The following is a 24,885-nucleotide window of genomic DNA, read 5'->3' as shown; positions in this document are numbered from 1 at the left end:
CCATCAGTGGGAGCCACAGAAGCACGAAAGCAATGAATATGCAAACAGAGGACCAAGACATAGAGGACAAAAAGGGCTGGGTACAAGTTTCTTCTGCTACAGACTGAGTGGTATCTAACCATCTAGAAATCATGGGGAGAAAGAGCTTCAAAGAAATTCTAGTATACAGATGGTAGATGGGAGCTTGAAAGACAGTACCCAGTGAACGGGTCAATGATCTTTTCTTTATTTGGTGTGTTGTCCTTATTATTTCAGTGTAGTAAAGGGTTTTCATAGGTTCACCCAATCTTATTTTTATTATATACCTCTTAAACAAAAGTTCTCCTGCTACAGGGATTTTCAAAAATCTAACTCAAAGGGCCTCAAGAGTTTGTATCAGTTTCCTCTTCATGCCCTACACTGTGTACAGTGTAAAAACACTAGGAATTTAAGAGCTAGAAGGAACTTTAACATTCTTTCTGACAAAATGCCTCACTTAATATGAGAAAACAGAGACAAATCCTGGGTTCTTGCTGGTATTCACTGAAGGGAAGAGTGAATGAGGTCTTTCCCAAGGTACCCTTGGGAAAGAACCCAAGCTAGAACCCTTGTTTGTCCAGCTGCCTAGAAGTCAGTTCCCTTTCCACTCTGTGGCCTTGGTTGTCTCTAAGGCATTTTTCAGTCGGAGGAGAGAAAACACTTGCTCCACAGGTCCATTTATGAATAAATGTGTAAGCAGTGGGTCCTGGAACACAGTCTGCTTCATCAGAATTCTTCTTTGTCTCTAAAGGGATCCCCACCCTGGCCCATATTTCCTAATGTAATATGCACATTCAATTACTAACTGCTAACTTCAGATGAAAATTATATGAAATCTGAAAACCATAGTTTTGATATATGCTTTAGCATTTCCTACATAAGCAGGAATTCCCAGGAGCTACTACATTTTCAAGGAAGGCTGAAATTTAGTTTCACAGAAAGGGAAGGCTAGAAGGAAGAGACTGACCAAAGGGTTTTTCCCAACAGTTGAAATAAGCCAAAGGGCACATAACCCCTAGACATGATTGAACAAATCTCTGTAAGGGCAAAGTGGCTTTGGAAAACCATTTTCTTTAATTATAGAACATCGTTAATAAAATGAGAATGGTAAGAGCATCTGCTTTTCAGGACTGTTTCAAACATCAGTGTTTATTTATGGGGACTAAATATCTATTAGTGATATCTTAAATGTTTTCGCTTCCACTGTAAAGGAGGATTCTTCAAACACCATGCCAACCTGTACTTATTCAGAGCTCTTGCCACCAAACCAAATCTCCTTTTTCCCTTCTCAAGCAAATTTATGTCCAGTCCAGTTTCCCAAAGCCCCATCTTTTGTCCAGTAATCAACTATAAACTCCTTGAATATTCTGAATCTATTATAGAAAAGAAAAGAAGCCTGCTGCCACAATACCAATGCAACAGCAGAAGAAATGGACATCCACCTCTATGGGCAACACTAACAGCCAACCCTAGAAGCTCAGCTGTTGTGATGTGTCTTCCAAGGTCTCAGATCAATTCTCTAGAGCCAAAGAAGTGAGTCAAAGAGCCAACCATAAGGGCCCTGCACTATCTTAACTGGATCCTTCTAATTATGCCTGAATTTTTATGTTTATACTTATGTCATCTCCCCCATAGTTTAGTCCCTTATTTTCTTAAGAGTATTAACTTTTAAGGAAAGAGAGAGAGAGAAAAGGAACAAAAGCAACAACATATCAAGCTTACAAAATGTAGAAGCAAAATATGAGCCAGAAGATCACAAAGGATGGGAGGGGGTTGATGGAAATATACTCTTGTAAGAATCTTACATTGTTCATGAGGCAATGTAATTTTCACTTGAAGATAAACTGGGATAAATTAAAGAGGCGTATTATAATCTCTAGAGCAGTGCTTGGCCAACAGAAATATTTTGTGAGCCAGATACGCAATTTTAAATTTTCTAGGAGCCACCATTAAAACATAAATAAAAAGAAACAAATGAAAATAATTTTAATAATACGTTTATTTTACCCAATATATCAAAAATATTATCATTTCTACATGTAATCAATTCTTCAAAATCAGGTGTGTGTTTTAAATTTACAACACATCTCAGTTTGGACTAGCTACATCTGAAGTACCTGTTAGGCACATGTGGTCAGTGGCTACCACTGGGCAGAGTAGCTCTAGAGCAGGGATCAGCAAACTTTTCTGTAAAGGAACAGATAGTGAACATTTTGAGTTTTGTGGGCCACACAGTCTCTGTCACAACTACCCAAATCTGCCACCGTAATGCAAAGCAGTCAGAGGCAGTATGTAAATTAATAGGCACTGCTGTGTTCCAATAAAACTTTATAGGGCTTCCCTGGTGGCGCAGTGGTTGAGAGTCCGCCTGCCGATGCAGGGGACACGGGTCTGTGCCCCGGTCCGGGAGGATCCCACATGCCGCAGAGCGGCTGGGCCCGTGAGCCATGGCCGCTGAGCCTGCGCGTCTGGAGCCTGTGCTCCTCAGCGGGAGAGGCCACAACAGTGAGAGGCCCGCGTACCGCAAAACAAACAAACAAACAAAAAAAAACATGTGGGCCTGATTTGGCCTAAGGACTACAGTTTGCCAACCATTACTCTGGAGCAATGACAAAAAATAACACAAAAATGTATAAGCAAAAAGTTGACAGGGAAGATAAAATGGGAGGCTATAATATCAGTAAGTACTAAATAACACACAATTCATCCAAAAAGCGACAGAAAACAGGACACAGAACGAGCAGGACAAGTAGGAAACAAATACCAAGATGGAAGACAGGCTCACCTGTATCATTAATTAGATTAAGTATAAAAAGCAGGGATTGTCAGAGTCGATAAAAAAGCAATACTCAACCATAAGCTGTTTATAAGAAACCTACTTTAATTATAAAGACAAATAAGTTGCCAGTAAAAGGCAAACACCTACAAGAAACAAGAGTGGCTATGTTAATTAATATAGGACACAATAAACATCAAAAAAAGGTTATTTCTAGAACTGAAGAGAAATCTTCCACAACGATAAAAGGGGCAATTCATTAAGAAGACATACCAATCCAAAATGGGCATATACCTATCAAAACAGTTTCATGAAGCAAAAATTGATATAATTAATGGAGAATTAAATCCACAACCATAGTTGGAGATTTCAATACCACTCTCAGTAGCTAAAAGAAAAAGTAGACAACCACACCCCCAAAAAAACCCCAGTCAGTAAAGATATAGAAGAGCTGAGCAAAACCATGAACCAAAATAACTTAAAATGATATTAATGGAATATCACACTCACTCAAGTCCACATAGAACATGCACCAAGACAGACCACATGTCAGTCCATAAATAAGTCTCAATAATTATCAAAGAAGTTCTAAATAACTCATGTGTTAAAGAAGAAAGCACAAGAGAAATTAGAAAATATTTTGTAATAGATGATAGTGAAAAGACAACACATCAAAATATGTGGAAGGCAGTTAAGCAAAAACTAAAGGAAAATTCACTAGAAAAGAAGAAACATAAAATCGAGGAGTTAAGTTCCCACCTTACAATGGGAGAATAACATATTAAATCCAAAACTATTAAATTCAAATAAGCAGAAGAAATAATAAGAGTATAAATAAATGAAAAAGCAAGACACAAATATAATAGAGAAAAACCAATAAAGTTAAAAGTTGGTTCTTAGAAAGAATTAATTGATAAACACCTAGCAAGGAAAAGAGAGAGAAAACACAAATTACTAGTATTAGGAATTTTTAAAGGGACATAAATATAGATCCTACAGATACTGAAATTATAAGGGAGTATTTTCAGCTAATAATTTTATGCTAACAAATTTGACAACTTAAATAAAATGGAATATTCCTTGGAAAACTAAATTCCTAAGTGATACAAGAAGAAATAGAAAAGCTAAATAGTCCCATATCTATTAAAGAAATTGAGTTCATAATCAAAAACCTTTCCATAAAAAACTCTTATGCCCAGATGTCTTCACTAGTAAACCCAACCAATAATTTAGGGAAAAAAAAAAAAGTCCTATACACACTGTCACAAAATAATAGAAGAGGAACTTCTTAACTATACTAGTTTTATGAGGTCAGAATAATCCTGAACCAAAACTTGACAAAGATGTAAAAAAAGAGAAAATTACAATCTAATATTCCTCATCCTCATGAACAAAGATAAAAAAAAATTTAACAGTATATTCAAATCCAACATGTAAAAAGGATAATACATCATGACCCAGTGGAATTTCTCCCAGGAATACAAATCCAATTAAGCATTCAAAAACCAATCAATGTCATGCAAGATACTTACAAAGGGCAAAAACCATATGACAATTTTAAAAGATACAGAAAAAGCATCTGAAAATATCCAACACCTATTCATGATACAAAGTCTTAGCAAACTGGAAATGGAGGAGAACTTTCTCATCCTGAAAAAAGACTTGTATGGACAACCTAAGAATTATAGTTCAAGGGGAAACACTGAACTAACTTCCCCTCTCTAATACTGGAAGCAATGCAAGGATATCTACTCTTCCCACTTTAACAATATACCAAAGGTGCTAGTTGGTACAATAAAGCAAGAAAAAGAAATAAAAGACATAAAGATTGGAAAAGAAATAAAACTGTGTAAATTAAAAACTCTGCAGAATATTAAGAAAAAACCCAACCTATCAGAATAAGTGAATTTTAAAACGTTGCAGGATACAAGGTCAATATACAACAATTAATTATATGTCTACAGAGAAGCTGCAAACAATTTGAAAATGAAACTTAAGCAACAATTCCATTTCTGATAGCATAAATAAGATAAATATTTAGGGAAAAATTAACATAAGACATGTAAGACTTCTACAGTAAAAACTATAAAACAGGTCTAGTGAAGAAAGACAAGATCGTTCTAAAATTTATGTGGAATACAAAGGATCTAGAATAGTCAAAACAATATGAAAAAGAACAATGTTGGAGGGTTTATGCTACCTGATTTTAAGACTTACTATAAAGTCAGAAAAAAGCAAGTGTGGTATTGGCATAAGAATAGTATAAAAATGAGTGGAACAGATCCAGAAATAGATCTAAACATACATGGTCAATTTATTTTTGACAGAAGTGTCAAGTTAATTTAACAAGGAAAGAAAAGTCTTTTTAACAAATGTTGCCAGAACAACTAGATATCCATATGGAAAAAACTAAACCCTGACTCCTATCTCATACAAAATTAATTTGAAATGGGTCAGACTTAAATGTAAAAGCTAAAACTATAAACCTTCTAGAAGAAAGGTTTCTAGAAAATAATTGTAACCTTAGGTAGGCAAAGTTTTGGAATGGGGAAAAAACCCACTAACCATTGACAAAAAAAAATTAATAGGACTTCATCAACATTAAAAATATCTGCTCATCAAAATACATCACTAATAAAATGAATATACTACCCCAGACTCAAAAAACGTATTTGCAGCACAAAGGATGTGTATCCAGAATATATAAAAGAACACCTACAAATCTACAGCAAAAAGACAAACAACCTAATTAGAAAATGGGCAAGCGACTTAAATATCCACCTCAAGCAGAAGATATTTGAATGGTCAAGAAGCACACAAAAAGGTGGTCAACAAGAGAAATGCAAATTAAAATCACAATGCAATACCATCTTATCTCTTCTAGAATGGCTAAAAAAGACTGACAGCACTAAGTGTTGTCAAGGATGTGGAGCAACTGGAACTTTCATATAATACTGGGGGAATATAAAATGGTACATCCACTTTGGAGAACTGTTCGGTTGTTCTTATAAAGTTTAACATACATCTATCCTAAGAACCAACAATTCTAATCTTAGATATTTACTCAACAGAAATGAAAACATATGCCCACAAAAAATTTTTTATAGAAATGTTCATAGCAGCCTGATTTATAACAGTCCCACCTGGAAACAACCCAAATGTCCACCAACAGGAGACCAGGTTAAGGCTGTATATTCATACAATGAAGTAATACTGAATAATAAAAATTAACGTACTCAGGCTTCCCTGGTGGTGCAGTGGTTAAGAATCTGCCTGCCAATGCAGGGGACATGGGTTCGAACCCTGGTCCAGGAAGATCCCACATGCCGGGGAGCAACTACTAAACCTACACTCTAGAGCCCGAGCGCCGCAACTACTGAAGCCCACGTGCCTAGAGCCCATGCTCCACAACAAGAGAAGCCACTGCAATGAGAAGCCCGCGCACCGCAACGAAGAGTAGCCCCCGCTCACCGCAACTAGAGAAAGCCCACGCACAGCAAGGAAAACCCAACACAGCCAAAAATAAATAAATATATTTAAAAAAAAATTAACGTACTCCTGATACACACAACATTAAGGATGAATTTCAAAAACAGGTTAAGTGAAAGAAACCAAACATAATACCAAATGATTCCATTTTTTAATAAATTCCGAGAATAATCAAAATTAATCCACAGTGATAGAAATTTGAAATAGTTGCTTAGGACACTGGGGGCTTGGAGTTGCTTGAAAAGGGGCACAACAAAATTTTGAGGCGGGGAGATAGAAATGTCCTACATCTTGCTTTCAGTGGTGGTCACCTGTGTATATGTAACTTAAAACTCCTTGAACTAAACATTTTAGATCTGTATATTTTATTATGTTATAATATGAGGTATGTTAATTATACCTCAATTTAAAAAATCTCTAAAAAACCATTTAAAAAGTAGGGAGGGCAATCCAGAATATTAACAGTGGTTGCTTCTGGGTGGTGGGATTACGGCTAATTTTTTCTTTGTTAATTCACACTTTTCTCTTCTTTACAATTTTCTATAAGGAACTCCCCCCCCACAATTTCTATATCTATGTTTTATAGTTTCACAAAGATTCTAAAATATCACCAGCATTTATCTTCTGAAAGTAGGAATACAGGTAAGTAAAGGAAGTGTGTATCAAGTTCTCTTTCTACAGCAGGCATGTGGTGCAGTGTCTATGTGGGCTATGAAAGGGGTTCAGAAGCTCAGCCAGAAGCAACGTGGCAGCCTGGGAAAAGGAAGAGATCAGACAGAAGAGTTCACCTCTGACCCTGGCTTTCTTACTAAATGGTGGGCAAGTCATAGAGCCCCTGTTTCTTCACCCCTAAAATGGGAATAAGATGTATCCCCTTGTCTGCCTCTTCAGGGTTTTGTGAATGTTAACTGAAATGGTCTATCTAGCACAGAAGGAATTAATGGAGTAGTAACTTCTGATATTATGTGAAAAGTTAGAAAAAAGTCTTTCTCACAAGTTAGATTTACTACTTACAGTCCTATAAGAAGCAGCGAGAAGAGCTGTGCTAGAACGACGCTGCCCTTTCAAATCGACAGCCAAGAACTCTTACCTATTGGCGTGGTAACAGTGATTCTGCAAAGCATAGGAGATGCACTGCGTGTTTAACCGCTTTCTCTCAACCTCCTTCCAACTATCTTCTGTCCACTTTCTCTTGATCTGCTTCTCCTCATGCTTTGTCCCCACATATTCAGCATAGGTCTGGATCCGATAGCTCTCTGCATATCTGCTGGTATTGACAGCTACAAGGAAAAGAAAAAATCCTTATCAAAGAGTCTCGCCTAGCCCCAGGGATGTCACTTCAGAAGGATGGACTGAGGTAGTCAAAGGAGCCCTGGGGTGAGGTTTGCACTCCCAACCCCGCTCTGCCATTTAGAAGCCAGGTGGCCATAGGCTCTCCACATCTGAGTTTTCTCACCTGGAGAAGAGACGGTCACTGCTCCTCAATCTCCCTTACAGTGTGAAAATGCTCTGTAAACTATTCAATAACCAGAATGATGTAAGCAAAATGTTAATTTTCAGAATATTTGCAGGTAGCATTATGGCCTGAAAATTACTCCTTTTCAGAGTAAGAAAATGAAAAACAAAACAAAACCACTAAGGGAAAACTGTAAACCCTCACTTATTTCGTTAAAAATAAAGATGACAAGAAAAGCAATATTGACAGCAGTGCTGATCACTGTGTCAAATAGCAAAGGTCTACCATATGTCTGTGTCCGGTGCTTTGCGTACATGATGTCTAATCTTCACAATGTACTTGCAAGGGAGAATTGTCTTTATTGAATATGAGAAAGCAGGTGCACAGAGGTCGGGGGGATTGCTGCAGGCCGCACCGTGGGCCAGCGGCAGTGCTGGGTGGCAAAACCAGGCTGCTTCGACCCTAAGGCCAGGGCCCTGCCTGCCGTTCCGCACTTCACTTTGGACTCTGCAGATTCAAGATATTCCCACAGTACCTGAGGCCTGCCTCTTCTCCTTCTGCTTTGAAAGCCTGCTAATTCTCTGTAATGTGCCTCTGGCAGAAGTCCCTGAAAACCAGAGCTTGTTCCCTCTTTGGTGTTAATGCCTGACTAAGGCCGGGTCTGTCTTGCTGCCTCCTTCTTGGAGGGTGGGGGATGGAAGGTGCAGGTGGCCTGGGAGTGAGGACCCACGGAAACCGGGCCGCCATGTGCTGGCTCCAGCTTCTGCAGTGTGAGCACACACTCCCTGGCCCACTATCACTGCCACTGGTTATTACCCACACTAGCAGCAAGACCGTAAGAGCCGGGCAATGCTGGCAGGGGCCGCCAGACTTGGCACCCAGGCAGCTACAAAAGCACCGTGACGTCTGAAATAGAGTATACCCACTTCTGTATACCCACTTCTAGCAAAGTTCTTGGATCAGAGTAGTTCCCAGTAAATATTATGTAAATGAGGCATGGTAGAATGCAGCAAGAGGTGACGGACACACCAGAACTAGACAAGGGACTCCAGTACTTCAGAGACCTTAAACCACAGGGAAAGACAACCAGATGAGAGGCAGATACTACCCACATACCCAGCCCCTGACACTTTCATCTTCACTCCAAGTGGACCAGATCTGCCTAAAACTTCTCAGCACAATAGGAGTTTATAGAATGTCATGCCCTAAATGTTTAGCCATCTAAAGAGCAAAGCAAAATAAAACAACAAAAAGAAAAATAAGAAAAGACACCTACTCTTATTATGCACCCCAATGTTCACCGCAGCACTATTTACAATAGCCAAGTCATGGAAGCAACCTAAATGCCCATCGACAGATGAATGGATAAAGAAGATGTGGCACATATATATACAATGGAATATTACTCAGCCATAAAAAGGAACAAAACTGGGTCCTTTGTAGAGACGTGGATGGACCTAGAGACTGTCATACAGAGTGAAGTAAGTCAGAAAGAGAAAAACAAATATCGCATATTAACGCATGTATGTGGAACCTAGAAAAATGGTACAGATGAACCAGTGTGCAGGGCAGAAATAGAGACACAGATGTAGAGGACAAACATATGGACACCAAGGGAGGAAAGTGGTGGGGGTGGGGTGGGGGGGTGAGATGAATTGGGAGATTGGGATTGACATATATACACTAATATGTATAAAATGGATAACTAATAAGAACCTGCTGTATAAAAAAACAAAATAAAATTCAAAAAAAATTCTTTTTTACTAAGAAGTTTGCTGTACTTTTCAAATATTCACTCTAGAGTTTAACAGGAAAAAAAGAAAAGAAAAGAAAACAACCCTAAGGGTATTAAAGAACTTTCACATTATCCCAAGGAAGTAGATTGAGTTAGTGAAATGTGAGCTCAAAACAGCATATGCTCTGACTCACTACAAGGAGGGAAACAGAAAGTACCCAGCTCTGCAGATACACTATCGACCAAAGTCACTCAGATCAGAGAACCACAGAAACAGGATCCTTTCTTTAAAATCTTATTCCTCAGGACAGTTACTCTTCTTGCTTTCAACGGACTACACTTCTGAATTTCTTGGCTCATTTATCTAACCGCCCCACAATCTGTATACCCAACAAACATCATCCATCGGTGCCTCTGTCTAGCAGCTGCTCACTGGGTGTCTGTCCCGGGGACGATGCTAGATATTTGGTAAAACAAGACACAATTTCCACCCTCTTGAGCTCACCCTGTCACATGCAAGCTTTATGCAGTTTCCTGTAAGCTTGAGACTACCTACTAAAACAGGTTCATCTATCAATGCGATACATGAGAACCCACAGATTCTACATGATTATTCTGTCCTGATCGTTGGCAAATGAGCATCTCCTGGATTTTCGTCTTTTAAGTTTCATTCCTTACTCAGGCAGGTTGATTTTGAAGTGTGCCCCACAGGGATGACATGTGCAATAATGCCTCTCTCAAGTTTAATTTGTATTACCAAGTAAAAGAGTAGGCTTGAGTCAACATTCCTCCTGAAAGCAGAGGTGATGATAGGGTCATAAAGGAGCCAAGATGATCTACTTAACAGCATTTGATTGTTTCCAGTAACTTAGCTCTCAGCCCCATGGACAAATGTTTCATAAATTCCCTAACCATGGTGGGGAATTTATCTGAGCACATTTGGAATTAGGATCACTTAAAGGGGGAAACAAATAACAATCCACTTTCCACGGCTGGCCTTCACATGGCAATAATTTACCAGCATTCCTTCAAGTCCCAGCAGCTTTGCAGCTCTCGGCCTTTAATCTGGAAGCCAAGCTCTGGCCCAGAGCCACCCTTCTAATGGATGAATCAGCAAAATGAATTGGCTGTCAGCTGTGTCCTCCAGTGATTCCAGCTCGCCTGTCAGAAGCAGCGTGGCTCAGGCAGCTTGGTAACACTAACCTTTTCCAAATTTGTCAGGAAAATGATTCAAGGCCATCTTTTGGCTGTGCCACTTTGTGAAAGCCACTGCGAAACCAAACACGGTGAAGGCCCTTCCTGGTTCCTTGTGGGTGAGTGAGAGCAGCTCCTCTCCCACAGTCTCACCCACCCATGGCTTCACTGTGCCGGTTCCGCTGTCTCGACACTTTGTGCATTTAATCTTCACAACCACCCCATGAGGAAGAGATGTTCTAGTCATCACACAGATAAAGAGACTGAGCATCAGGGGAGCTGAGCAGCTTGCTTATGGTCTCATAGGGTGAGCAACAAGGCTGGTATGAAACCAAGACGTGACTTTTTTCTAAAACATAACAAGTCTGACATATATTTGTGTATATTTATGTGTCCATTTAGATGGACAATTATCTTATAAAATGCTTCCTTTAGAGGAGTTTTAAAGAACTACTTAAAATGTTGAGATTTTTTTCTAAAAATGTAGACCCTTCCATTACTGTCAAGCAAAAAATCTCTCCAACTAAGTTGAGAGATACATAATGTTCACGGACAAGAACACTTAACATTAGACATAGAGTCCTTCCTAAATGTATCTCTAGATTTAATGCAGTTTCAGTTTTTAAAATTCCAACGTTTTAATAAAACAATGAAAAAATTTTAAATGAGATTAAAAAAAAAAATCTCAACAGAACACAGAGCAGTGGTAGCCAGGGACTGGGGGAAGAGGTCAACTGCCAAAGGGATGAGGGAATTCTGGGAGTGATAGACCTGTCCTGTATCTTGATTGTGGTGGAGGTTACATGATGATGTGCATTTGTTAAGATGAAGACCTGGGCAACAGAACAGTGTATATTTCACTGTATATAAATTACACCTCAATTATTCTGTGGAATTTGAAAGGTTGATTCCAAATTTTAAAGGGAAGACAAATGGCCAATGATAGCCCAAACATTTCTGAAGAAGAATAAGGAAGGGAGACTCGCCTTGATAGCTAAAAAAGCTTATTGTAAACCTGTAGTACTTAAGACAGTGTAGTAATGGGACAGAGATAAACAAACTGACCAGTGGTACAGAAGAACCTAGAAACAGACCTATGCATCTGTGAAACTTTGATTTTTGACAGAGGCAGCATGACACTGTGCAAAAGGAAAAGTTGGAAAAATTGTTTATCCACAGGAAGAAAAAAAGAAATTGGATTCTTACTCACACCAGGCCAAAAAATCAACTCCAGATGGATGAAGCACTTAAATGTCAAAAGCAAACTTTGAAAACTTGAAAAGAAAATAGAAGTGAATATCTTCCGGAGCTTGAAGTAGGAAAGAATTTATGAAGATACAAAAAATGTTAAGCATTAAAAAAAAGATCAATAAGTTTGGCTACATTAATACGAAAACTCTTGGCCACCCGAAGACACTTTAAAGAGAGGGAAGACAATCTACACACTGGGAGAAGATATTTGTGACACATACAACTGATGGAGGATTAGTACCAGAATACATAAAAATGCCTACAAATCAGTAAGAGAACACCTAACAGAAAAATGGGCAAAAGACACGAAAAGCATTCATAGTCGTTTCACAGAAAAGGGAGCATATAACGCCAATAATTATATAAAGAGTTGCTCAACCTCAGGCAAAGGCAAATCAGGAGCACAATAAGGTATCATTTTGTAGATCTGTAGAGGGAAAGGGAGAGGGAGGGCGAAGAGGGGTGGGGGGAGGTGAGGGGAAGGAGAGAGCGGGGGAGAGAGAGAGGGAGAGAGAGAGAACCAAGAAAGCAAGAAAATGATCAGCATGACTTTCAGAAGAGTGACTGCCACCCACAGGGGATCAGGGGGATGGGATGGGGAGGAACAACAGGTAAATGTAACTTATTAACAATATTTTAGCTCTTTGGTTGAGTGGTGGTTTCACAGACGTTCATTACATTTTAAACAAATTGTTTAGTTTTGCTGTTGTTTTACACTGTCCAACTCCTAAGGGCCATTTCTGAGACTAAGTTAGAAGGGCTCTGTAAGACAAGGTAAGAGTTACTCCAGTTTCAATGTCTTCAGTGATAAGGAGGTGTCCCTGAATGGTCCATGTGCTGCAAACAGTCACGGCTGCTGAAACGCCAGGCTTCTCAGACCTTCTGAGGGAGGCTGAGGACATTTGTGCAGCCTGGTTATTAAGCGGCTGCAATCACTTTACTGCAGCAACTGCTGGAGGGGGTGGGGTGGGGGGAGCATCAGGAAACTTCAGAAGCAGTCACACACCGTTAGTCCCGCATTTTCTGCAGTGGCTACCCTCAGCCAACATCAGGTTCTCAGTCAGTTTCTAAGGGAATTACCTATAATGCTTATCAATCCAATGGTTACAAGAAAGAGAAATATTTATTGGTTACTTATTCTGCCAGGTATGGAAAAATCCTGTAAGGATTATCCTGACTCTGTAGATAAGGACACTGAAGCTCAGAAGAAGTGACTAGTTCAAGGTCTCAAAGATGACAAGTGTTGGGATCCAAACCAAAGCTACATTCTTTTCATGACACCATGTGCACTGGAAGCGTCCCAGACCGTGTCATTTAGAGTTAACACAGGCAAATGCCTCTGTCTGCAAGAGACTCAGAGTCTGTCCACCTCTCCATACAACAGTTATGAAAAAAGCAGAAGGAATCGCTCCGTGATAACCTGGTATGTTAACCGCCCACCCGAAGTGACGTGTGCTGACAGTGGCCTCTGCCAGCTTTGCAGACACAAACCCTACACCCTACCCACCAACGTGTGCTTTAATGCTCTATGGTGCCCACTTCTGACACCCTTCATGACCTCTCCTGATCCCTCCCTCAGCCGCCAGCCTGGGGCCCTGCACCACTGTGCCCTCATTCTGGGTTTTCACCCCACACCAGGAGGGCACCGAACATCGCTTTGTGTTTGCTTGCTTATTTACATGTGAACATACCAGATTCAGAAGTTTTCTCATATTCCATATAATTTGATCAACTCTGGGTTTTCAACAGCATGACCATTTTCTGACTTTTACCAGAGAGAGAATGGAGGGTTTTATCTCAGATTCTACGGGAGAACTAACTTTACAAAAACACTCAACCCTAATAATGGTCAATAAGAACATTTGCCTGTGTTCATAAAAACTGATCTTGGGTGTACCTCCCCTCAACCCACACAAAGAACTAGGCAGATACTAAGGTGCACACAGGAATCGGTGGTCTGTCAGAAGCACATGCAGTACAGCTATTTCCAGGGTGCCCAAGAGGTGAGAGCAGGCGAGCCCGCCCAGGAGACAACAGCCCTATTTTACCCTTGCCAGTCCATCCTCTTCTGTAAAACCCTGCAGAGTCTTCAAGATAAAGTGCAAACCTGCTAGAGGACGTCAGGGCCTTTAGCTTGGTCCAGCCCTCACTTCAACGCTGACTCTTTCCCCACGTTTACCCAGGCGCTCTTGGAGGGAAGGGACCTTAGCTTATTCATCCGTGTAGCACCTGGGCTCTACCATGGTACTTTGGCAGGAATTTCATCTGACATTGTGGAAGGAGGGAAGAAACACAGCTTTTGTGCCTGCTGTCAGCTTGTTTCTACTCAAGAGAAGAAAGCCAGAACCAGGATACATATTCACAACATCTTCAGTGAAAAATTCCATGAGGAAGGGTGGTTCAGCAGATGAAGAGTCCTGGGCTGGAAACAAGAAGAGCTGGCTCTGACTCTGAAGGGCAGGCTCCCTTGGGCAGGAGCAGTCTGTGCACATTGCCACACCTGAGCCTCACAGCAACGCTGGGAAAGAAATGGCAACGGCCCTTGACAGCAGACTCGGCAAGGCCAATGCACCTGCCCCGAGCACATGGTCAGGACCCAGGGCTTGTGATTCCTTGTCCCTTGCTCTTCATACATTGCATACTTATCCAATAAAGGGTTGCTTGGTTGTTTGTTTGTACAGTACTAAGGCTAGGGAATTCCCTGGCGGTCCAGTGGTTAGGACTCTGCACTTTCACTGCTGAGGGCCTGGGTTTGATCCCTGGTCGGGGAACTAAGATACCACAAGCCTTGCACCGCAGCCAAAAAAATAAATAGAAATTAAAAAATAAAGTAGTAAGGCTAAAGAGTGAATACTAAGGCACATGAAAGAGATCCAAGCACTGTAAAGAGCACAGCGGAAATAATGGAGTAAGAGGCAGAAGGGAAATGGGTTCATTCACTTCTGCTTTCCCCAAGCCTCTATCACAGCACCTGACATGCAGGAGACACTCAGGAAATGAAATGCACTAAGGCCAAGGGAGCAAGCTCAGGCCACTATGCTTAAAAAGATGTGAAGGGCAGAGTGTGAGAGCAAGAACAGCTGAGCGTTCACAGAACCGGGCTCGTACACCCCGGCACTGGGTGGTTGGTACCGTGCGGGCAGGTGCTGTGAGCCCTGTGACGGATAAGGACCAGAGCAAACTCAACAGGCGCCCGGAGAGGAAGTGGGTCCCGTCCTGGTTCCGCCACATACAAGTCACGCCTACGACTCTGTGCCCTCTCCACGTCACCCCCTCATTCTGCTCATGGCTCCCACACCTCATTTCACCTCAGAGTCTCTAATTAAGGCCAAGGAAGTGGATGGGAATTCCCTGGTGGTCCAGTGGTTAGGGCTCCACGTTCTCACTGCCGAGGGCCCAGGTTCGATCCCTGGTTGGGGAACTAAAATCCCACAAGCCATGCGGTATAGCAGAAAAAAAAAAAAAGCTAAAGATGTGGAGAAGAAAACACTCTCCACAAACTGGACAAAGGCTGACGTGTAGACATGGTGACATTTACTTAAAATCTACACAAAGGGAGGCAACGAAGTCAAATGGGAAAACCACAGGTTCCAAGGCCACAGTGGCCTAGGTTCAAATCCTGCCCCCGATTTTAACTTGTCTGAGGCAAGTCACCTGCCTCCCTGGGCTTCCCTTTCTTTATCCATAAAACGGGCATATCTACCGACCTCAGAAAGCTATTAGGAAGGGCAGAGAGTACATACACAGAGCTCTCAGCACAGGGCTTGGCACACGGTAGGGGCCAAAGTAATGAGGCTGTGGCTGTTAGATCACAAAACATATGGTTCAGACTAAAAGAACGGTGTCTAAGCCACATAAGATATTCTACAGTGAAACAGATTCAGCGAGCTGTATAGTTCGTCACACACTGGGGGGCGAGAAGTGAGGGGGGCATCACAGACCTGAGTCTGCAAAGCTCACGCGATACTGCTATCATTTAGAATTGGGGTCTTTCCCACGCAAAAACGTGGAAAATACAGGAACCGATACATCAACCATACTGGACAAGTATAAAATCAAAAAGTCTGAACTATAATTTTTAAAAATTGAACTAAGACCAAACTTAGTCAATTAATTTTCACTAACTCTCCTGGCAACACCATAGTCCGCTTCTGAAACATGCATCTCATTCATTCATTCCACAAACACTGGCTCCAGGTACTGTGCTGGGCACCAGTGCATGGAGGAAGGGAAGAGATGGTCCCTGCCCAGAATAAGCTTACAATCTAGAGGAGGAGGAAAGGAACAGAAAGGATTGGTAGGGGAGCACCAGGGAGGCAGGAATCGAGGTGAGAAATGATGATTTCAGCATGAGGAGGAGCACGAGGTTGACTGTGGCAAAGAAGCTGCTGCTTAAGCTCTCGCTCCCACGGCCTCTGCCACCTGCCTCCACTTTTACCGAAGGGTGTCACCAAGGAGCACTGCTCGCATTAACCAGCCTGGGTGGTTTTTTTTTTTTCTTTTTTCTTTTCATGGTTCCCAGCTGAAAAGTCGATTAAGAAGAAATAAAGCTACCATTTATTGAGTACTTACTATATATAAGAGCTGTGCTGACTGCTTTACAAACAAATGTATTTAGTTCTTGCTTGTTCATTTATTCACCCTTCCACCTGTTTGTGAACACAGACGCTAATGTATGAAATTCTCACTTGTTCATTTATTCATCTATCCATTCATTCATGAACAAACACACCATCTTCTATGCATGGGCAACTGGGGCTGAATCAGAGACCTGGTCCTTGTATTCGCCAGGAGGGAAGGACAGGGCACAGAGCCCCACATGTGTGCTGAGGGTTAGAAAAGCGCTCTGGAGTTTCCAGCGGGAGCTAGCTGGTCAAGCCCAGGACACAGGGACCGTTTCCCTAAGGAAAAGACATTCAGCCTTTCCTGAGACCGAAGGCTGGGAGAGCAGACAGTGTCAAAGACACTGGGGGTTGGGAAGCGTGTTCCAGGCAGAAGGAACACTGAGTGACCTATCTGAGTGAGGAGACACAGTCTTGACTGAGGAACTGAAACACGACCTTAACAGTGGAGACTAAAGAGGGAGCGGGGAGGACCTGAGGTGAAGCTGGAATGATGGACACGCCCCCAAGGGCTCCGGCTAAGTGCAGAGGGAGCCACCATGGGGTTTTAGTCACCAGGAGGGTGCGAGTGTGATCTGATGTGTGTTCCTACAAGATCACTGCGACTGAAGGGGAAAACAGGAATGGGAATGGAGAAGGCGTGGAGTAAGAAAAGAAGTCCTAGTGGAACTCTGAGGAACAGCAAACATTTAATCACCTTATAGATGGGGAGGAGCAGGCAGGGGAGCCTGGGACGCTGTGGGCCCAAGAGGAGGGGACTAACTTAGAAAGTCTCGGGCTGTGGAGCCCAGGAAGGAAGGGTGGGTCAATGTACTGAGCAACCACGCAAGAGGAGACAAGGGCTCAAGGGCTTTATGGCACGGAGGTCACCAGGGACCTCGGCTAAATGAGAGGGCACGACGGCTAAGGTGATGAATCCAGACCACTGGAATTTGTAAAAGGAAAGAAGTCATGGGGAGCAAAGGGAACTGGGATCTAGGAGTCCTTTTGAAAAGATGGATTAGATTCAGCAGGTTTTCTCACTGTTGGAAGAAGCAGCAGGTGGGCCTGAGGATAAGGGACATCGAAAGGCCTGGAGAGGAAACAGGGCCCAGAGCACACGTGGGGACCCCACTTCCAAGAGAAGGGAGGAGCAGGTACAGAGCTCGATGAATCTGGGGTAGGAAGCCCCACCCGGAAGCTGGCTGTTTTTGGGTAAAGGGAGTGGGTCTTCCCGAGAGCCCCAGAGCTGAGGCCGGGAGGACAGGAAGGGCAGAAAAGGCTGTGGAGTTGTGACTTACGAGGACCCAGCTGGAGACAGCGGCCTTCTAGGCAAAGTTACCAATCCACCCGTGCTCTTTTTCTCCTCAAAGCAACCCCACAAGGTGGGCAGGACCTCTTGTTTTTACAGACACGGAAACAGAGGCTGAGAGAGGTTGAGTAACCTGCAGAGGGCCAAGATAATGAACTGGCAGAGCTGGATTTGAATCCTCACCTCCCTGACTTTGATGCCAGGCTTCCGATGACACTTTTAACCTGCCCCTCAAAGCTGTCAACACAGCAGCTGCTCTAAACCCAAGCCAGACAAAAAAAGGTTTTCATAAATGCTGACACAGCTCCTTAAAAGATGGGGTAGTGATGTGCAGGAGGTAAGAATGATCTTATGATGGAGTCAAACAGGAGCAGATGGAGTTTCAAAAAGTTTAGAATTGAGAGTCACTTTAAGAAAAAGACAGAGAATACCTTTTTTTGTTTTTTAAATAAAGACGAAAACACACAACTTACAATAGGGAGCTGGGAAGCAATTCCATACTTAATGGTATTGATGAACTTGACAGACAGCTGAAAGACCTAAGGCAATTTGCAACATTCTTCACACTTCATGGGAAAAAATTAAGATTGATGTCTCAACTACACAGGAATAATTTAAAGTAAAATCAAAGATCTCCTCCTAGAATGTGTGAAACGGCAGATCCTAAATGTCAGGAACACTGAATAAATTATACTCTAGGGAAGACTAAACAGTACATGTTTTAGTTATACTATTTTATGACAGTATCTTTAAGGTCTACATATACCACGAAGGAGTACAAATAAATAATAATCATGGTTTACAGACAGGTTGCCATGCACCAGATGCTGTATTAGCTCTAATACATTACCGTTATGTTCTATGATATCCTAATATATTAATCCTAACATACACTCTTTCATCTCTAATCGTACCTCTACAAAACAGCCCTATTTTGAGTATGACAAAACAGAGACCCAGATAGGTTAAGCCCCTTGCCTGACATCACAGTGCTGGACAGTGGAAAATGGCCAGATTTAACCCACTGCTGATACAACCTCCCCCTACATGGGTACCTTTCGCGATCTAAAGGCATACAGTGTCCAGTAGGTTTTAAGTTGCAACAGTGTCACCAAACAAGACCTATCTTTTCTAGGCAACCCACTCTGATGTTTCCTATTCTGTTTCTTTTCTCTCTTCTTTTTTATTCTGGCGTCAACTAGCACTGATTTTCTGACCCACTGATGGGCCATGACTCGAAGTTTGAAACAAGCCACAGCTCACTGACACCCACCATTCAAAGTGGCATTTCTGTGCAACAATGCGCTTTGTGTTCTAAAAGGTTAGTCAACAAAAGAACTTTTAGGACACAACCTATTCACCAACCAGAGCCAGTGTGTAAACTGAACTGCTGGCTCGAGGTAGTGGCCGGGTCTGCAGTCAGAGTTAAGAAGGGTTCACTGGTTCTCGTGAGCGATGTTTCAGATGCCAGACACAAATATACACCAAATATAAATGTCCCCACACACACCAACACCACACTTTTGGACTGTTAACCTTGGCAGTTTGAGCTGTTTATGAAGCATTAAATCTGCCACAATATTAGTGCTATTGTGATAACACATAAATGCACCAACTTTTCTCCACGTCCCAAGACCACGTTTACAAAAAGCCTCACAGAGCAGCATATTTTCAGACTTAAAGGTTTCAATAGGTGAAAAGCTTAAAGTCTGTTTGTGTATAAGCCAACCAGATACGGGAGATGCTGTACTGCAATATTTACACTTTCATTAAATGTCTCTCTGTGGATGTTTTGATGTGGTTTTCATTTGATAAAAGAATTTACTTACAGCTCATGACTAGGCTTATTCATTAACCAAGTGAAACCCAGGAGGGAAGGAGGGGGCCTGGGGAGAGAATGAGAATGACAGGCCTTTATCAGCTAGGCAGGGCTGAGCTATCTTACCTGCAGGGTGAGTCATTACCCCTGGGAAGGAGGGTATCAGTCCCCAGAAGCAAACTGGCCTCTCCCAACCTAGTAAGGAGTCACAGAAATTCCATATAAACTGTCCATATAGACAACTCCGTCTATGGTTCTCGTTAACCCTTCTCTGCCACGCTACCAATCTGGAACCTCTCAGGGTTCTCAGGATGGCACCATGATGCTACCTATGAAAAGAGCCCTCTTCCTAGTCCTGCCTTGTTCTCTTCCCCGCTCCCCACCCCTGCAATCCATCTAGAGATGCAGAACCTCCTGAAATCTGCATCAAACATGACTCGCCTCTTCAGTGTCTCCAGGACACCCCGCATGTGATCTGTTACCACCAAAAAGGTGAGGAAAAATATGCCAACACAACCTCCTTTAACACTCAGGCCAGCCTCCTTGGTGCCTGCATGGAGCCTCACTGGCACTGTGTCCAGCCTCTATGGAGAGAGAATCGATTCATAACAAAAGCAATGAAATCTGCTCTTCAGACCACAGGTTGCCTTGGGACAATGCAAGGTATTTGTTATAACTGGCAATGTCTGACTTCAGAAAAGTATACAGAAAGAATCACAAGCTTCTCCAATGAGGAAATAAAGAATGACGAAGTTAGCCTTATTTTCCACATCAGTTTTACTCTTTGCCTTTGCTGACACTATGTGCCCAACAACTAATATATTTCACTAGTGGGTTCTGTCTGTAGACCACACAGTAAAACCCTACAGATCACCAAACAGGCCAAAGGGGCAGCACAAAACTGAGTAAGAATTACTTTGGTTTTTAAAGTCCCATCCCATCTTGGCTTTTAACACATTCATTCTACACTTGTATTATTTTTCTCCTTTTAAGTCACCAAACCATTTCCCTATGGGCTTTAGGAGTTTAAGAAGACTAATCCACCTCTTTATTTTCTTCATCCTTAAGTCTGTCCCCCTGTTATGGGAGGTGGTCGCTGCCATCATCAGTGGTCAGACCTACAGGCAGCATTTGGGTCTGACACAAGCATGTTAAGCTGCCAAAAGCAGCTGAAGCAGCTGAAGCAGCTCGGTGTCAAGCACATACATACACAGGAGACTGTGGGATGGAAAGATAGGAGAGAGAGGGACGAAGAGAGGGATGGGGAGAGGAAGGGGGAGGGGAGAGCATGCCTGCCCCGAGAGGCGGCCAGAGAGTGAGCTTCTCCCATTCGGTGAGGAAGTGCTTTTAGAAGATGGCAACTCCCCAAATTCAGAGAAGTAACAAGTTTTTCACCACTCCTGAACATTTAAAGAACCTGTGAAATATTGTGCCAGCAGGAGAATAAGGCAGATTTTCTTTTTTAATTGATACTGGCATTGGTCAACTTTCCTGTCTGAAGTTGTTAAGATCTCTACATTGTTCTGAACAGTCATTTTGTTTTCTACATCCTAAGGAGAAGTAAATGTAGATCTTTTTGTGTGTTTTGGACATCCAATGGAAAATCGACTGGTTAGAAAACAAGAGTCAAGTGTTACATTTTAAAACACTTATATGAAAAAAGAAATTGAATACAGTGGCAAGTGTTGTTATACTGCTACACTTTAAAGCAGTGGTCCCCAACATTTCTGGCACCAGGGGCTGGTTTCATGGAAGATAATTTTTCCACGGACGGGGGTGGGGTGGGGGGTATGGTTCAGGCAGTGATGCGAGCGATGGGGAGCCATGGGGAGCCATGGGGAGCGGCAGATGAAGCCTGGCTCACTTGCCCACCGCTCACCTCCTGCTGTGCCACCCGGTTCCTAACAGGCCAAGGACCGGGGACCTGGGGACCCCTGCTTTAAAGTATTTTGGTGTATTTTATAACATTACATCTTAAAATTCCCAAAGGCTCAAGAGCTTCCGACAACATCAAAATGCTTAACACAAATTAGGAAATTGAAAAACAACTTTTGAAAGTCATGTATCGGTAGAGCAGAACACAGAATGCTTTCTGATTGATAACGGAGCGTTCGGGGATTTTAAAGTACTCTCTACTTTTATTTTTCCCTAGAAAAATATTATCACCCTTTAAATGATAACTCTGCAGTCCCACATCTAATGCCTCTAACATAAGTAAAGTCTCATTTTAAAGCATGTAAACTGAAGTTTAATGAATGAATTTACTTATCCTGCCTTTGCATAGCATTATGCTATGATTTCAATGAAGAAAAAATATGAGTATCTGACAGCAACTTGCATGGGACAGAGCTGCAAAGCTCTACAAACCACGTTTCTGCAGGGCACTCACAGACTGGTCCCGCACCAGGTTAGGGCAGCAGTTAGAGGCCTTCACCAACAGGAAATGCACAAGCCACGCTTCCTTCTAAGGCTACAACTGGATCCTTCTGTCAAAACCAAATCAGCAGCACGGAGGTGCATGGCTATATACAACACACTCAGTGCAACGGTCCACAGGTCTGACTCACAAATGAAACAATTTTGACTAATGTAAAAAAAGAACATGTTTTCGGTAACCAATCCCCCTCAGGACTTGATTTGGGAGGCAAACTGTCCAGCTTCTACCTTTAAATGATAGACAAAAGAGAACAGAGGAGAGAGCAAATGTTAAGATACAGGCAGAGGTGTGAAAAATAAAGGAGAAAGTCGGCTTGCAGAGCCAAGTTTATCTCCTACTCTGCCCTGAGTAGTCAGCCAAGAGCTGATAGAGGGCTTTTTCCTAAAGTAGGTAGAAAAAAATCCCCACCAGTGGGGGTTGCCAGGCAACCTGCCACATTTTACTAAAGCAGGAGCAGCAAGAATCCCCAGAGGGCAGCTGGAATGCCGTGTAATGCCTTCTCCCAAGATCCAGGCGCACACTTGCCCCACAATCCCACCCTGGGGCGGACGCACACATGGGGAACAGCTATCTGAGTGCAGCCTGAAAGTCACGGACGTGGTGCAAAATTCACTCCAATCTCGGCCCGCTCTTCTCCAGCTCAGGCCAGAGCGCAGCCGGGATTCACTGCTGTCGCCAAAAAAAGCACAGGCAGACCCTGTAACTTGGTTCTCTGCAAGTCTGGACTAAATGCCGTTGGGTTTTTTTTTGGCTGTACTGTGTGGCTTGCAGGATCTTAGTTCCCTGACCAGGGATTGAACCCAGGCCATGGCGGTAAAAGTGCCGAGTCCTATCCACTGGACTGCCAGGGAACTCCCTGTTGGGATTATTTAAATTAAAAAAAAAAAATTTTATTTTTGAGCAATTCATGATTTAAAAGATTTTAATACAACTGTAGGAGCAGAAAGGCCCGATGGAATGAGTGTACACTCTGGGGCTGGAAAGTCCTACCACTGGGCTCCCACTTCACCTCTCTGGGCAACTGTTGCCTTGTCCTTGAGCTGAGGTGCTATCCACAGGTCATTTCAGGGAAAGCACCTAGCACAGTGGAGTTGCAACAGCATGTGTGCAACAGTGTGTCTGTGTGGAGAAGACAGGCAGGGAGGCTAAAGGTGAAAACCACGTTTAGTCAAAGTTACCCTTGAAAATTCCCTTTGGAGGTGTCATGCCAGCATCCAATGTGCCTGTTTTTCCCTCCAGTGTCAGAGCACTCCACTAATTCTCCTCTTGCACACCAGGCTTGCATGTGAGGACCAGGTTACTGAAGACACACGTGGGTGAGCACACTTATATTTCTAATCGGCAGGGGTCACCCGACAGGCGGAACTTGAGAATGGATATTCTCGTGGGAAAAGCAGGATCCCCAGCTCCCATTTCATCACCGACTCACTCACTTTCACTGAGTGGACTGACAAGCAAAACCAGTCTCACTACCGAGAAAATAATTTCCCCAATGAGTACATTTGAATTCATGCAAGTTTAAAAATTTTATGATGCTTCTCTAGTTGCAACCGAGTGAATACATAACCCAGGCCTTTGTGCCCATCCTCTGAGCGCACAGACCCCAGCTAGTCCTTCTAGATAGGAACATGTTCCAGTCACTTTATGTCACCACTGATATTTCTCCCAGAGAGAGTATCTAACACAGCTATTTCTCTCTGCTTCACAGCAGGCTGGGGCTTGCGATGATTACATGCCACTGAATAACTGTGGCTTGACGTCCCAGAGCACGGATTTCACTGGAGAGCAGGGAGGAAAAGTTAAATAATTAATCTGGTCATTTAAAACATTTTAATATTAAAATAAAATGGATGTATTATAGAGTGGAATTTTTCAAATTTGCGAGGATGGTTTAAATAAAACACGAGACTGCAGAGAAATGCCAACTCGCGCTCCCCGCTGCGCTCCCCTCCTCTCTCCCCACTGCACTGCCCCCCCCAGGTGCCCTTGAGCATCCTGTCTGCTCCCCTTTGGTGTTAGGGGTACTTGGTGGAGTTTAAGAATAGCCTCCTCCCACAGAGGCCCTTTGTAATAAATATTAACTGAATGAACGACCCATTCTTTCTGGTGTAGTGAGAGCACCAAAAGGGGGAAAGAAACCCCTGACTCCTCTTCTTGGCATCCAGGTGGTAAATGTCATGTTCACGAGTGGTTTACACAAGACAACTCATACTCTCAGTGCACACACGACACTCACGGACCTGTTAGTTCTTCGTGAATAGGAGCAATCCTGGAAAGAGCTGACCGGTGTGAGAAAAGGGTAATGCAGTTATCTATTTTCTCCTGTGAAGGTGACAGAAATGGATGTATCACGTATGAGCAAGGAAAGACGAGGGCAGCCTCAGCTGAGAGGGTGTGCTCCCACAGTTCAAATCAATCTGTCTGAAAGGGGTGATAATACCCCTCTTTCTCTGCATACCTGTGGTCATAATGGGAAGGTGGGAATCCTGTCCTGTAAGCTCACAGCCTGACCCTCATTCACCTGACAAGTATTTCTCGGCGAAAGTGAAGTGGTCACCTTGCATCCATCAGCTCATCTACCAAATGATCTGGACCAGGAACTGGGTGAGCTTTGAGCAGCAGAGGCCACCTGCCCCTAGAGCTGCAGTTACCACCTCCTGAGACTACATCCCATATGGTACCCTAGTAGGCTCTGCTACCATCACTGTCTAGAGAAAACAGCAATCTGTTGAACGACTTGCCTGAAGTCCTGCAACTAGTATAAGGAGAGGAGCTGGCATTCAGACCCGAGGCGTCT

The 24,885-nt window shown here is 42.8% G+C and overlaps 1 protein-coding gene across 5 annotated transcripts in view; it reads right to left on the bottom strand.

Annotated features, from left to right (window-relative positions):
• PARN (poly(A)-specific ribonuclease) overlaps positions 1-24,885 on the bottom strand; it is a 163,208-nt gene that overhangs the window by 37,910 nt on the left and 100,413 nt on the right. For 4 of the 5 annotated variants that reach the window (XM_024744568.1, XM_024744566.1, XM_024744565.1 and 1 more), the window contains one exon: positions 7,374-7,563. In XM_024744568.1, coding sequence (XP_024600336.1) covers positions 7,374-7,563 — 190 coding nt within the window. Of the gene's footprint in view, positions 1-2,106; positions 2,206-7,373; positions 7,564-24,885 lie in introns of those variants that run through there. The other variant, XM_024744570.1, reaches the window with a different exon arrangement.

This window comes from Neophocaena asiaeorientalis, unplaced genomic scaffold (assembly GCF_003031525.2).
Source record: "Neophocaena asiaeorientalis asiaeorientalis breed wild unplaced genomic scaffold, Neophocaena_asiaeorientalis_V1.1 scaffold91, whole genome shotgun sequence".
NCBI lineage: Eukaryota > Metazoa > Chordata > Mammalia > Artiodactyla > Phocoenidae > Neophocaena > Neophocaena asiaeorientalis.
This window is presented reverse-complemented; position numbering and strand designations above follow the sequence as displayed.